At 39.9% G+C, this 16304-nt stretch overlaps 1 protein-coding gene across 2 annotated transcripts in view; it reads left to right on the top strand.

The window, feature by feature from the left end:
• LOC6637885 (broad-complex core protein isoforms 1/2/3/4/5) overlaps nt 1-16304 on the top strand; it is a 50307-nt gene that overhangs the window by 33152 nt on the left and 851 nt on the right. Inside the window, exons 4-10 of one of the 2 annotated variants that reach the window (XM_023175115.2) lie at nt 11785-12861; nt 14029-14167; nt 14301-14927; nt 14997-15203; nt 15258-15647; nt 15821-15923; nt 16006-16189. In XM_023175115.2, coding sequence (XP_023030883.1) covers nt 11785-12861; nt 14029-14167; nt 14301-14927; nt 14997-15203; nt 15258-15647; nt 15821-15923; nt 16006-16189 — 2727 coding nt within the window. Of the gene's footprint in view, nt 1-11784; nt 12862-14028; nt 14168-14300; nt 14928-14996; nt 15648-15820; nt 15924-16005; nt 16190-16304 lie in introns of both variants that reach the window. The other variant, XM_023175112.2, reaches the window with a different exon arrangement.

Below are 16304 nucleotides of genomic sequence, written 5' to 3'. Positions count from 1 at the left end.
TATTCCCCATTTTTCTGACTTACCTTACCTACTTTTCGTACTCCTCCCTTCCCCCCCGACAGCAGCTCCTTCGCCGCCTCCTTGGCTTGGTTTCTTCTTGTGCTGTGCTGTGCTCCTTTTTAGCTTGGAAACGAGTTTTTCCCTACACTTTTCCACCGCACATCTCCTTTTTAGGTGGCTGCTGTTGCTGCTGCTGCCTCTCAAACAGGTCGCGTTTTCTTTTATTGTTTTTGTTGTTGTTGTTATTGTTGCATCTACTTTTACTTATTTTTTCTCTCTTTCTCTCTGCTGCTACTTCTTCTCGTCGCGTGTGTGTCAGTGTTTACCTTGCATACGTCCTTGAAGATTTGTCTTTTTTTCTTTTCTTCTTTTCTTTTTTTTTTTTGGTCTGCTTCTTGAGCTTTGTTATTTTTATTACGTATTTTCCTCTTTTCTTCTTCTTTAGCTCTTTTGTTTTTATTATTATTTTTATTTTGACATTCCTCTTTTTTTTCTCTCTTTTATGCTGCTATAAATATCATCCATACACGTTTGCTGATTTTCTGTCTCTCTCACTCGAGTTCCTGCTTTTCGCCTATTATTAACTTGGCTTCTTTTTTTATGGCCCTGACTCTTCTTAACTTTAGCTTTGAGGTCAACAAACAGCTGCTTCTTCTTGTTGGTTTTTTTTTGTGGTTTGCTGAAGTCATGCGTGGCTCTATCTCTGACTCTCTCCCTAACACACTCACACACAATTCAGGGAGAGTGTGTGTGTGTGTGTGTGTGTGTGTGAGAGAGACACACAGTCTTGTAGCCGTAGCCGGCTTCAGAAACCAGTTTCTTGTCTCATCGACCAAAAAAAAAAAAAAAAGAAAACGAGGAAAGAAAAAATTAAGTTTCTCAGCCTAGCTAACATGTATATATATATATATAAATATGTATATAGCCGGCTACTATATCTCTTACTCGTTTTGTGTTTAGTTCGCACGTTTTTTTCCCTCTCTCTCTCTCTGATATATAGTATATATATCTTTTTCTTCTTTCTCACACCAAAATGTTTGTTTCCGCTGAGTTTTTGTTATTAAAAAATTGTTTTATTGAAATATCTTTTACAAGAATAAGTCCAAGAAAAAAACAACCAAATAACCAAAGTTCTTATAAGTCTTTTTATTGAAGAACGGAAATGCTTACACATGCAGGCAAATACGTGTGTGTGTGGTTGTGTGTGTGTATTTGTGTATCAGTTAAATCAGTTGTTTTTGCCAAATGGCCCACCTTGTCTCCCTCTCTTAGTACGATTTCGATTCATGTTGTCGTTTCACTTGATTGTCGCCCGAGAACACAAAATGAATTTCAATTTATGTATGTTTTTTTTTTTTTATTTATATTTCTTTTCTCTTGAGTAAGATTTAGATATCTGCATACATCAGTATACGTTTGCACAGTGGCGTAGAGAGGGGGAGACAAAGCGAAAGGGGGTGTACAGCATTCTCAAAAGTTTGAAAAGGGACATCCCTTGGGGTCCACTATTACTCCCTATGGCTCTGATTATACGTACATATGTCTATATGTACATTAGGGTGAGCCTAAGATTATATATTTTCAAACCTTTCATGTTCAAGATAAGGCAAAGTAAGTTAGCCTGCTATGTTATACCAACTAAATCATGCAATTTTTTCACCTCATAAAGCCTCAAAACTTCACCCAAAGTTTAGAGTAATTCCAAGTTAAAAAATCGGAACTTAATTGATTTTTGCAAATTTTTCGCACTTTTTAAACAGCCTCAAATCAAAATTTATGTGTTTCTGGTCCATCCCTATAAAACATGTGTTTCTTTATGTTGTCGTTTCACAAAAAACGAAAACTTCAGCTCAATCTGAAAAGTCTGTAAAGGCTCAAAGTTGTATAAGTGTTGTGTACATATGTATGTTTATTTCGTTATCAGTGAAATCAAAGAAAAGTCGATGCAATGTTTAAAGTACTTAATTAATGCATTATCGCAAATTACGTATACGCACAGTATGATTTATCAGAAAGTGTAAAAAACATTAAAATAATCTTAAATCCGTATGCCATTAAAGTCAAAAAATATCCATTTTGATTTATTTTTACTTGTTTTACTACATTTGTACTAGATCGCATATTACGTATACGCAGAGATTGACCACAAATCAAAACTTTCTTTTCGTTTGGCAACTTAAGTTACTCATATTTCTATTGAAAACTTTGATTGTTAGTGTATTTACTTATTCGTTTCTTAAACAATTTACTTTGCAAAAAAAAAAAAGAAAAAAATGTATTTGCCACTTTCTGGCTTAGCTACACACGACGAATATCTGTTTTGGGAACGACGACGAAAACGACGAAATGCTCGGCGACAGTCGTCAAAGAATACAATTAACATAATTTACTTACAAAGACATGCAAACCCCGTTCTTCTTGCCCATTTGCCCCTTTCCCCATTCCCCTTTTCCATCCCCATTCAGTAACCATCACGACTTGCCCATCAGTTTGCCGTATTCAGTTGAGCAAATTTGGCAAATCGTCTTCGTTAGTTGTTGTAGGTGTCATTTGGTTGTTGTGTTGAATTGCGAAATCGATTTCGATTATACTAACCCTATAATTTTTTTTTTTGCTCAGTTCTCATGCTCTAGAAAAGAAAAAAACCCAAGCCAAGATAAGTCAAAGTCCTCTCGCTCTCGCTCTCGCTATCTGTCTATCTGAAATAAATTTCTTTTTCATAAATATTTCATGGGTGTTGGTTGGTTGGTATAGGTAGACGTTGATATCGTTTATACAAAATCAGCAAAAAAAAAAAGTGATTGGAACTTTTTTTTTTACTTTCAAAAAAACTGAAATGAAAGAAAGTTTATTTTTTTTCTGTTGCCAAAGATATTTACATGTAAATATGTATGTATATGTATTTATGTGTATAAGTTTAAGAAAACAAAAAAAAAAAGGGAAAAAACTACAATTTGCATTGCAAAAAGCAAACAAACTTCAAACTTTTTTTGAAGGGCAGGATTAACATTTCTCCTCATGTGTGTGGGTGTGTTGGTGTGTGTGTGTGTCTATGTGTCGTACGTTGTTGATATGGGGATTCAAGTTGGCTCCCGATTTCCATTTCTAACCCCCTTCCCCTGTTGTTGATGTAAATTTATGCACATCTACGAAGTTTTCTACATCTATAGAGAAACATTCGAGGGTTACACTAAAAGTAAAACATTTGTATATCGATCACACAGAAGTCTAATGATCCCCTTTCAATGGGTAAAAGGGAATTTAATCGTTTTCTTTTCAACTGAAACTTTTCATGTGACTCTCGTATGTATCAGTGCCTGCAAATTTGCATAAATGATGACTATTTCGTATGTGTGTGTGTGTGTGTGTGTGTTTTTTTGTTTTAGCTGGACTCCTCTCGAGGGAGAATTGAAATTTCAAAGTTTTTAAGCATACAAAATCAAAGGGAATACATTTATTTGTAAAATGTTTTAAGCGCAAAATCGAGAACAAGCTCACGCTAAGAACAGGCTCATCCCAGGGCCCAGGGCTAAGGCATGAAACCATAAAAATGGCAAATTAACCTAACCCCATGGCAAGGGATGGGTAGAAGCCACAAACAAAACATCGTCATATATATGTACACGTATGCTCATATACATATATGTACATATATATATTATGTATGTGTATATATCCAAGCTGAAATCGGCACGTTTCCAGCTACGTCCAAGTCCAATCAAGCAAAGTCGTCAGCGTCATCGTCATCGTCGTCTGATTGAAGCAGCAGATCGAATCGTATAGAGTGGCCAAGGGAAGGCAGGGAGCAGAAACCAGAGGAGGTTTTGGTATGGAGGTAGGCAAGCAAGCAAGCCAAAGAGTCAGGGCTATCCGCCGCTCTGTCCGATATTGAACAACATGCCATAGGGCGGCAGCGGACATTGGAAACGACTCTGACTACAACCAAGCCGTTTGGATGGTAGTCGCTCACTTTGCTCGACAACGACGACAACGACAACAGCGATGAGGAAGACTGAGGGCAGCCTAGCAATTTATCCAGCCATGCATATTAAGCCTCACGATTTGTATTTGACTGTCGGCTGTCTCTCCTCCTCTCTCTCACTCTCTGTGCTGTGTTGTGTGTGTGAGTCAGTTAAACCAGCAGCATATGTATATGTAACCAGCTCCTCTGCTCACTTCCTTCTGCCTCTTAAAAGACACTGAGTTCGATTTCAGTCAAGTTTCAGTTTGAAATTCGATTTCCCATAAGTTTTCAATTTCACAGACTTGTAATATAAATGTTTCAGGTCTGGGACAGCTCTAGCAACAGAGTTCGAATGGAATATTTACGCTTTAAAACCAAGTAAACCAATATATTTACTTTTTATACCCTATAAACATATAGTTAAAGTGCATAATAATGTTGCCAAAGAATATGAAATAAGGAAAAGGAACAACAATTCAATTTGCGACTCTTTCTTTTAATAAAAACTGATTTCCGCTCTTAATATTTAAACTAACTTATTGAAATTTAGTACACTTATACTTTTGATCAATATCTATGACTTTACAAAGTTTCATAAAAGTTTCCTTAACAATGTCCAAGTTATCATTTTTCAAAAGTTTTACAAAAGATTGCACTAGGTCACAGATGGCGCTAAAGTGCACAGCATTTAGAAGTCGATGCATTTAAAAAATGTTGTTAAATTTTTTTTGGTAAAAATCAAAGTGAAGTAGGCATATATAACTATATAAATCAACTTACTAACAAATTCACATCTGTTTCTAAAAGTTTTCATTGCCTTTTCCTCGTAACCATCTGCTGCTGTTTGATGGAGGAGAAGAGTGAGTGAGAGTGAGTGAAAGAGTTGACTGCCTGTCACGCTGTTGTCGCTGTCTCTATCTCCCTGTCTCTGCCTGTGTGTGTAGCGTAAGCAACAAGTGAAGAAGTAGAAGAAGCTGCATCTTCACCCATCTGGCAATGTTACTTAAGTTGCACACACACACACACACACACAGACATGTGCATAAAGACATGGCCGATAAACGTTTTATTTTTGGGGCCACTTTAAGTGAGTGAGTGCTGTTGTCCCGTTATTCCACCTCATTTTAACTCACACACACACACGTGAGAGAGTGGGAGGCTGCTTAACATGGTCTCGCTCTCGTTCTCTTTGCTTTTCTACACCTTCTTTCCCAGTGTGCGTGTGTGTGTGCTAAGCCGGCACTTGTGCAACTTCTGGCACATGTTGACCCCCCTCTCACTCTCTCTCACCCACATACATCGCATACATCTTTTCTTATTCTTCTTGCTTTTATCCTTGGCGCATAGCTTCCTTTACTTTTTCTGTTGTCGACGTCGTCGTCGTCGTCGTCGTCGTCGTCGGCGGCGTTGACGTCTCAGACAATCGTCTACCGTCACCGTCTCTGTCTTGGTCTTGCCTCCCCCCCGCCCCACCCCTTTTAGCGTCTGCTTATTGTGCCACGTCCACAATTCGTTTTTGGTTTCCTTTTTCTATATTTTGTTTGCCTTTTTATGCTGCTTTGTTCGCGCGTAGACAAGGGCTATAAAAATGCTTTTGCTGCTACGTCGTCGTCTTTGCCTCTCCTCCCGCCCCCTCCCCTCTACGTCTCCCTTACCCACTCACCTTCATCTCTGGCTGCTGCTCCCACACGTTATTTGTTTTGTTGCTCTTGCTTTTTTGTCTTCTTTTTTTTTTTGCCGTCTTTTGTATTTTTATTATTATTATTTTCGCGTAATTCTGTGTTTTGCTCCGCACATTCTTTTGGAAAAATTCAACTTTTACTTTTTTTTTTGTTTGGTTGTGTGCTTCTTTTTCTTTTCTTCTTGTCTGATTATTTTTTCTGTGTTCTGTTTTGCTCTGGAAATTTAGCCTTGACTTTGCTTCAGTCTATCAATTCGTTTTTATTTTATTTTTTAAGTTGTTTTTTCTCGCCTTTCCTTTTCGCCGCTTCTCCATTTCAATATCAGAAAGTAGCCAGAGCGCCACCAAGGGAGACGGGGGAAGGGGCGAGAAGGGCGGCACAACGGCGGGTAAGATTCGTTTCATTCATACATTTTCCATGAGTTTTTATTGCCGTTTGCTCTCTGCAGCTCCAGCTCTGCCGGCGTCGTCGTATGTGGGGGATATATAGTCAGCAGAGCGGCTCGACGTCGTCAACTAAGAGATGCATTTGTATCTTTTGTTTTGGGCTCTTTTTTATGTCTTTATTTTTATGATGGAAGGTCGTTGGTTTCGCTGCCTAACTTTAGTCATTACTCTCTCTCTCTCTCTCTCTCTCTCTGAGTCTTGTTTCCCACTTTTAATTAACATTTCATTTCTCCACAATGTAAAGTGTTAATTAGTAGAATTTTAAAACGATACAATTCAACCGATTAATCGAATGATCGATTCGAACAGTTGGCAAAAATAAATATATAAAAAAATTCTCATTAATATGCGGGTATTGTACTACTTCCCCTCTCCAAGCTCGTCCACCATCCACATTAAGTCCAATCGCAAACGACTACAAAAAATGTGGCGAAGCAGTTTATTGAACTTTTCGTCAAAAATAGGTACATACATACATATATACATACATTTTCTATCATGGCAAATTTTTTGCTCGCGTGTACAGAGTCTCTCAACATTTTGGGAGTAATGTCGTAATTTACTCGATTAGTTTCACTTCCTCATCCATCGTATACCTGAAAACAGACTTCTTCTCCACAATTTTCTCGATTAGATCAGATCGACCAAGGCGACAACCTTTAATTCGAATGATTTTCGCCGTCAATAAAAGTAATCAAATTGGCCAAAATGACGCTCTCACTTCCACTCCATCTCCTCCAGCTCCTCTCTGAGACCATTTGGTAACTGGTTTGGTTCCGCTTTCGAAATGCCCCTTCTCCTCCTTCCCTCCCCTCTATAATGTGTATGTGTATGGTTATTCTTTTTATAAATATTACTACTACTAAACGTAAGCTTTTTCTTTGGTTTGTTTTTTTCTTCTTTTTTTTTTTTTGTGAACAAATTAATTATACATTTTTGCTAATTTGCAAATTTTCTCTTTTCTCTCTTTCTCTCTCTCTCTCTCTCTCTCTCTCTATGCCTTGTGACTTGTCGTTGTAGTTAAATTAATCGGGGGAAAATAATATTCATGTATACTTAATTCGAAATGTTCAAAGTTTGATTAACGAAATACAAAATATTGAAATCGTTTATATAGTATAACGATTGATATTTAGATTGGAGTTAAATTTGCTTAATTTTAATACTTAATAATGGATTTCTCCACTCCATTCTCTTTTAAATGTGTTTCTTTGGATTTTTTCTATATAAATATAGATTTTTGAGTGGAAAATCGTTCAAGAATTTTGAAATTTCGCTAGTTTAAGAGATAAAATATCATTCTTTGACTGACTTATTTGACTTATCTTGTGATAGTTGCGCTTTGAACTTTGATTTTGTGGTCACCTTTTCAACTTATCAACTTCTTTTCCATTACAGGAGATACAATTACTTTGCTCTGAGTCATTATTTAAAATTTCAACTTACTATTTTTACTATTTTCACGGTACATTCTTATATTTTCACACTTTTTGTGATATAACTCTTTGGAAACGTTTGTTCCCAAATCGATTTAGCTCTAAAATCAATGCAAAAAATTTACATTTATTACAATGTAGGGCCGAGTTTTTCATATGCAAATTACAAAAAGATTGTCACATCCCTTTTACCCAACTCACGGAAAATCCTCTTAACCAACCCCAGGCAGGCACCCATCCCTCCCCCTCCCACTCTCCCATTCCTTCACCAACACCTCATGGTATCAAAAGCAAGTTTTCATTTTCTTTTTTCCTCATAGATTTTTCTTACTTTTTTAATCCCAAGTTCATCTCATCTCATTTGCATGCAATTATTTTGTCTTGCCCATTTGGGAAATTTATAGAAAAAAATACAAAAAATTGTGACATGTACTTCAATTTCCCAAGAATATCTATCATTCTAAAATATATATCTTGATGCCTTGCAATTTGCTATAAAAATCTTCATTATTATCAATGGGCATTTAATCAAGCTGTGAAATGGACTCCAAAACACCAAAAAGAAAAATCGTCAGAAAAATGTTAAATGAAATGAAATTACGCGAAACATAGAGTGGAGAAGAAAAAAAAAGAAAATAAAGATGCAAGGAAAGGGAGTTTGCCAGAGTGTGTGTGGGAGTGAGATGATGATGGTAAGGAAAAGGCACAAAAAAAATGCAAATGGTGAAATTTTAAACCCTTGAATGTGCGCGGTCCATTGTCTTTGATAGTCATCATCAGGCTGGGCAGGACTGAAACTTTGACTGTGACTGAGAGAGTGGGGTGAAACTCTGGGACACGGGGATTGGTGGGTGACAGTGTGTGGGGTGGATTGTAGGTGGGTCCAGAGATTTCTCTCCCGCCCCCTCCCCCACAGCATCCTTCATTTGCTAGTAAAGAGCGCGAGCATCTCATTCCGTTGCCCATTTGCCAACTGGGCTGTAAGTAAGCTTGCCGCTCATTTTTTTTTTCTCCCTTCGTTTTATTTTACATTGTGTATTTCTTTTTTTTCGTACTTCCTTCCTTCCGCTCATTTGTCTCTGCATGAGGCTGGCGTTCGCTGGGCCCGCTTGAATCTCGTTTGTTTTTTAATTGTATTTAGTTACATTGGTAATTATTGATTTTTTTTTTTTGTTGTTCTTCTGTTTTCTGAAATCTTTCAGTTTCAGTACAGTTTGTGCAGTAGCAAAAAAAAAATAGAGTTTTTTAGGTGCGGAAAATGAGGCGACACAAAGAGAGACAGTCATTTTTCTCACATTCTATAGCATACTTATTTGGATTGATAAAAAATCTCTTTATTCAAAATGTTTTTGTTCAATTTTGGTTGGAGTTTGAGTGTTTCAGATTCTAAATTTGATGGATTTGTATGATTTATCTATTTAGTTACAATTTGGGCATGGAAAAATGCGAATTTGTTGTTAAAATACAAAAAATCTGTCAAAATTTCTTGGACCTCAATCCCTGCTCATTTCAAAGCAACCAATTAGTTTAAAAGTTGATCCCATAAAGCCTATAAAGGCTTAATTTCTGTTTGAATAGTTTACTTATAGTCAATCTGCTTTAGATGAAATTGTTGGCTATATTTAGATTAGGACTGAATGGAAAAATGGTGGGCCTATGGGTTCACTATGTTGACATAATTCCTACGTTTTTAGAATGGTTGTTGCTATTGTGTTTTTTTTTTCTGCACACTTTGTCCATATAGAACTTTTCTTATTCCTTTTGTTTTGTTTCTCGCTTTTCAATTATGCCTGGTTGGTTGAATTGAACTAGGAAGCAGAAAGAGAGAGGGAGAGTGAGAGGGGGGATGGCAGAAGATGGCTAGTGGATTGGACTTGGGGCTTTTGTGGCTCTCCAATTGCTAGGACCCATTGTGCCATTTTAAGCTATATATCACTCATACGCAGTGTTGGCTCTTGCTCTCTCTTTCTATCCCTCTATATTCTCTGTTTGTTTCTCTTTATTTTCATGCACTAATTGCGTTAGAATTTCAATGGAAAACAACAAAAAAAAATTGAAATGGAAAAAAGTGACACTGACTAACTCCTCTTGCAAACAGCATGGGCCCGGGGTGGGGGGGCATGGGGGGGTAGGATGAGCGGTCTGGGATTTCAGGGGAAGGTTAAGCTCTTTGATTTTGACTTTAGCAACAGCAGCACATGAAGAAAGATTTTTTAATTGGAATTCACAGTGGAGGAAATAAAATGGACGGGGTGGGGTGGACGATTATTGAAAATGGTTGGGTGAACTGGATTGGTTTTTCTTGACTTGACTTGGCTAGAGTAGTGATTTCTTTTCGTTTTTGCAAAAATGAAGTGTAGGCGGAGAGGGACTCGGCTGGGGGGGGGTAAAAGTGGAAGTATACATACCTGCTGGCTACCAATACTCTTTTTTAAGAAACCTTTTTTGTTTTGTTTGGTTTTACATAAGTCCCAGGGCCATTAGAGCTCCTTTCCTCTTTGTCGCTTCTTTTCTCTCTGTCTCTCTCTATCTCGCTCTCTCTCTGTCGCCGTCGCCGTCGTCATCGTAATTAAAAATAAGAATAAGGCACTGGTCAAAAACAGAAGAAAAAAAAAATGTGCCAAGAACTTGCTGGCTTGGCCATCAGCAGCATTTCCTTTTCCTTGCCAACCACCTCTCTCTTGACCTCCTTGGCCACAATTTATTTAAATTTCACTGCCGAACTCTTTTCTTGCTTCCTTCTTGCCGTCTTCCCCCTTTCCCGTATATTTTTTTCTTGTTATTTTTAATAAAGTGCCGCACAAAAAAATTAAAATGAAGAAGGCCAAGAAAAAAAAAGCTGCGAAAAAAGTTGCGTAAATTTGTTATGTACTTGATGTTGTTGTTGTTGGTTTCGGTTTTTTTTTTGTTCTTGCTTAAAACTTAAATAAATAAATAAAAGAAGATGAAGATGATGATGAGGAGGAGGAGGAGGCAGAGCAGGCAGAGATGAGTTTGGTTGGGTTATTCCAATGGGTAGAGGTAAGTCTTGGCGTTGATGAGCGAGCAGAGCAGGCTGAGCAACCGACCACAAGTCTCCATGCTTAACCACACAGCCAACCCTTTTGGCCCCGGCAGTGGCAATCATGCATCCTTGCCTGACATGGCCCAGGACAACTCCCTGAAATGTCCCTTCCCTCTCTCTCTTTGTCTCTCTGTCCCTCTTACCATCTCTTTCTCTGTAGTTCCGTTTCCGGCTCTTGCCATTTGCATGTACAGCAGCAGCAACATTTTTTTTTCCTTTCATTTAAAACGAAAGATGCTGTGCTTTTCCCTTCCACCACCACTTTCCTCTGGCTCCATCCTGCCATCTCTCTCGCTCTTGTTCTCTTGCGTGTGCTGCAGAAGAAAAAGAAAAGATTTCTTTTTTAAAAACACAAACTGGACAACTGGGATGGGTTGAGGGTTGCTCCAAGCATGCCGTTGTGTGAGGTGGGCGGGGGGAGGTATACAAATTTCAACCTACTCAATTTTTGCCTTAATTTCTTTTCTGGTTCGCCCCCCTCCACACCTCTCGCCCACTCCCTTCCGCTGCCATCGAACTCAGCCAGGCGGTAATAAGAATTTTTTCTTCATCCTTCTTTTGTATATACGTGAGTGTGCGAGTGTGTGTGTGTGTGTGTGTGTGTGTGTGGGTTTGGTTGTTTTTTCCTTTCCGTATTTTTAATTTAAAATGCGAAGCATATAAAAATGGGCAGGGACTTTGGCCGGGATCTGCTCCTGAGGAAGAAGTAAAGAAGAAGAAAGAAAAAAACTTTTGAAGTAAATATTTGTCTGTCCAATTGCGACGACGGCCAAGACCAAGACCAAGACAACTGCCATTTGCAATGGGCATCGATGTGGGAGTGTGGATTGGGTTAAGGGTTTGGGGCGAAAGTGTTGGGCTGGGCTTTGGGCTCTCTCTTACTATATTTATTTAATTTTTTTTTTTTTATTTGTGGACACACTGGTGACCAGCCCAGCAACACCAACTTCTTAGACCCATGCTTCTCTTTGTATGCTAAAAAGGGTGCGGTTACTCTTCCAATCCCATTACCATTAGGTTTCGAAATATGTATGTATATATGTTTTTATTGATTAAACAATTAATTGTTTGTTGTCTAATTGAAATAGTTCGATTCAATGATTCAAAAGAGCTTAACACATGGAAAATTTTGTAAACTTAAGCTTAACATAAAAAATTATTAACCCTTTTTTCTTATTTTTTCCTTTTTTAGGGTCTGCTACGTACCGCCGAACAATTGAAAATCAAAGGACTCTGTGAGACAGCTGAAAATGCAGATGATTTAAATGATGCGGCAACTGCCACAATAACAGTATCCGAAAATATACAACAATCAGTTGTTGGTAATATAGTTAATGCCACTATAGTACCCGGAGGAGCCAATTCACCCACCGCAATTGAACAGTCTCAGCATCAGCATCAGCAACATCATCATCATCAGCAGCAGCAGCAACAGGAGCAGCAACAGCAGCAACATCATCAGCAACAACAACAGCAGCAGCAGCACCAACATCAGGTACAAAATCAAAGTCATCAGCAGGAGTTAAGCTCAGCCTTTGGTCCATTGGGCGGGCAATTGTTAAGTACGAATAGTTCGGTGAATGGTGAGCCGGCATCAAGAAAAACTCGTCCAAAACGTTCCAAATCACCGGATCAACAACAGCAACAACAGGAACACCATCAGCAACAGCAGCAGACAATTTTAATTCAGGGACAAAATCAAACATCAATTGTTAGTTTACATCAAACAGTCGATGGAAATTATATACCCGTGAATGCCACTGGGCCGGGTGACGAATCGGACGTGGATAACGATCACGAACTTGATCACGTGCATGAGCACGAACACGAACACGATCACGTGCACGACGAGGACGACGACGAAGACGTGCATGAGAGTAAACCAAATAAGATTTGTAAAACAGAACAATCACTTGTCTCGCCAACATCAAATTCGTCCCATACGCCATCGACACATCATCATCATCATCAACAACATCATCAACAACATCAACAACACCATCAACATCAACAACAAAATGCTGCGGCGTCAACAGCAGCTGGAGGAGGCGTGGTGAGCGGCAACAACGGCACCAGCAACAGCGGCTTAACAACAACATCATCAGCAGCAGCAGCAGCAGCAGCATCAGCAGGAGCAACAACAGCAGCAACATCGGCATCATCATCCGCAGGAGGAGGCGGTGGTGGTCAAGCAGCAATTGTCACACAAATTGTAGTAGCGCGCGACGGAAAAGATACAAAAAATATGACTAGTTTAGGCATGGGATTGGTAAGTGGAAGCAGTTTCCATCACTCTCACGTGTGTGTGTGTGTGTGTCTATTATGAGTGTATTAGTGTGTGTGTGTGTGTGCGTGTGCTTGAGGGGTGTGCACAGTAGGTACACATCTTAGTTCCCTAACCCATCTTCTACCTCATCCCATAATCCTTCTAACAAGTAGTGTTGGGTCGCTTTTTGGGGAGTGAACAAACTGGAACATTTGATTTAGTTTTACTCGTATTATTCAGTTGTTGACTGACTCAGTTGTTCCTTTCTTATTCATTCATTTATTCAATCAGTGACTCATTAACTTTGTTGTTTAGTCAGTGAGTCACTCACTCGGCGACTCAGTTGTTCACTGTGTTCAGTTATTGTTCACTGAAAAGAGCTGGAACCATGACATCCTGGCATCCATAAGTCATCACAAAGGAACAAATGCCAAAAGAGGCCAAATGCAACTTAGCTGTCACCTGAGAAGAAATACCTCACCTAATACATATATCCTTTTCCCAAGAGTAGAAAATGAGGTAACGACATATCTCCGCCGTTAGAAAAACGACATATCTCCGCGCGGAGATATGTCGTTCTGAAACAACATAATTTCGCGCGGAGATATGTCGTTTTTTTAACGGCGGAGATGTGACGATTTGAAACGACATATCTTCGCGCAGATCACCGTTTTACAACGACATATCTCCGCCGTTAGAAAAACGACATATCTCCGCGCGGAGATCTCCGTTTTACAACGACATATCTCCGCCGTTAAAAATGCGACATATCTCCGCGCGAAATTATGTTGCTTCATTTCTCCGCCAGAAAAATGTATTGGGCGGAGATATGTCGCTATGCCGTAGAAAATACAGTTTATACAGAACTGAAGAAGTGAGTGAGCAATCGAATAAGTAAGTGGGCAAATGAGCAAGTAAGTGAACAACTGAATAGTAATGGAACAAATGAGTGAACACCTGAATGAGTAAATGAACATTTTCTGATTATTAGAAAAGTAAGTCAGTGATATTGTTCATCAAAATGAGCCGTTTGCCCCAACACTACTACCCTCGAGGGTGTTATCTCTGTGTGTGATTCTAGAGAGAGTATGTGTGTGTGTGTGTTTGCGTGTGTGAGTGTGAGAGAGAGAGTAAATTATTTCATTTCTTACTTTCCGGCATTTTAAACAGAATGGCGGCCTATTGGGCGTACCCATGGGATTTCTGGACTTTACACCCGAACCACCAGCACCATCAGCCACACCAGTCACTGTAACGGAACATGTCGATATCTCCTGCAATCCAAGCACAGATACGCGAGATCTATCAAGTGAGTGTAACGAAATGGTAGTGTGTAGAGCTAAATTTATAACTAAAGAAGTTGGACATTAAGTCTTCAAGAGAGATAAATGTATGAGAGAATCATTGTGACTTACATTTTGCATTTTTCTTGCTTTTGCCAGATCCCACCGAACCGCTTGACATTGACAATCATTTGGCGCAACAAATCCATCGGCTCGATCAATCTCCCATGCATTCAATAGCCCATCATCATACGGGCGATGAGAGTAATTCGAATTTGGTGCAAGTGCAGCATATAAAAAGTGAAGTAATTGAGGCGAAACATTTATCGCTTGCTGCACAGCATCAGCAACAGCAGCAGCAGCAACATCAGCAGCATCAGCAACAACAGCAACAACAACATCAGCAGCATGCCCATGTCCAGGCCCAACAGCATGCTGCCGCTGCAGCTGCCGCCGCAGCCGCTCATCAGCAGCAGCAGCAACAACAACAACAACAGCAGCAGCAACAGCAACAACAACAGCAGCATCTACATGCGCAACAATTGTTGGCCCAACAACAACAACAGCAGCAGCAACAACAACATCAGCAGCAGCAACAACAACAAGCGGCGGCGGCAGCAGCAGCTGCAGCAGCTTCTGGGGTGCATGCACAGCATGGTGGACATGTGACGCATGCGGATATTGGTGGGGCAACTGTCATGGAGATTGATCCGAGCCAGATAAAGCATGAACCGGGCATGATAATAACGCCAGAGATTGTCAATATGATGTCGTCCGGTCATATGGGTAAGTTTCTACTTAACTATTCCTTTAGTTACTGTTAACTAACGTCCATTTCTCTTGTCCACATTCCAGATATGTACAATTCAGATACCAGCGAGGATTCCATGATGATTGCCAATGGCTCACCGCACGATCAAAAGGAGCCGCACTATACGAATTTGGATCAGAAACACGGAATACTTGGCGGCAGCGGAATTTGCGGTCCGGGTGGTGCTGGTGGTGGTGGTGGTAGTGGTGGTAATGGTGGTGGTGTGGCTGGTGGCGTTGCTGGCGAGAAAGGTCAGTTTAATGGTCCCAAAGCTTGGACACAAGATGATATGAATTCAGCTTTAGATGCATTAAAGAATCAAAACATGAGCCTGACGAAAGCATCCGCCATATATGGTATACCATCGACCACCCTATGGCAACGTGCTCATCGCCTGGGCATCGAAACGCCCAAGAAGGAGGGCGGCACAAAATCATGGAACGAGGATGCATTACAAAATGCCTTGGAGGCATTACGTGCGGGTCAAATATCCGCCAATAAGGCATCGAAAGCCTTTGGTATACCCTCATCGACATTGTACAAAATTGCCCGACGTGAGGGCATCAGATTGGCAGCACCATTCAATGCCGCACCAACAACATGGACGCCGGAGGATTTGGAACGGGCATTGGTGGCAATTCGAGCGGGTAATACATCGGTGCAAAAAGCAAGTGCCGAATTTGGCATACCAACAGGTGAGTTTTAAGTTCCAAGTGAAGATTGTGGTTAGTCTCCCCCCCCCCCCCTTTTTCGCTTGCATTTAATCTTTCTGTCCATTCCATTCCCCCTTCTCTTACTAATCTATCACTCTTTTTTCGCCCCTATTTGTTGCAATGCTCCCTTTTTCCATTTTTTTTTTGTTTTGAAGGCACACTTTATGGACGCTGCAAACGCGAAGGGATTGAATTGTCGCGTTCAAATCCTACACCCTGGTCTGAGGATGCCATGAATGAGGCCCTGAATTCAGTTCGGTAAGCTTGATAACAAAAAAAACGTGGCCAGCTTTAGATAAGTAAAAGTGTTGTGGTCTTTTCTATGTTTGTTTGTTTGCAGTGTTGGCCAAATGTCAATCAATCAGGCGGCCATTCATTATAACCTGCCCTATAGTTCACTCTATGGGCGCTTTAAGCGTGGCAAATACGATGTTGTGGCCAATACCAGCGGAGTTTCGCTATTGAATACCTCAGGCAACACAACTGGAAGCATTGAGATTATTGAGCATAGTCAGGAGAATTCGGTAGGTGATATATAATATGGTCAGGCGATGCCAATCATGATTGGACCTAAAGCAAGTGCTTCATCCAATGCCTAAGCTGATGCTAACAAACTGTGACAGCATTTCTCACTAACCA

Source organism: Drosophila willistoni (genome assembly GCF_018902025.1).
Source record: "Drosophila willistoni isolate 14030-0811.24 chromosome 2L unlocalized genomic scaffold, UCI_dwil_1.1 Seg72.1, whole genome shotgun sequence".
Classification (NCBI taxonomy): Eukaryota; Metazoa; Arthropoda; class Insecta; order Diptera; family Drosophilidae; genus Drosophila; species Drosophila willistoni.
The sequence above is the reverse complement of the archived record's forward strand: the minus strand, read 5'-3'. Positions and strand labels throughout refer to the sequence as shown.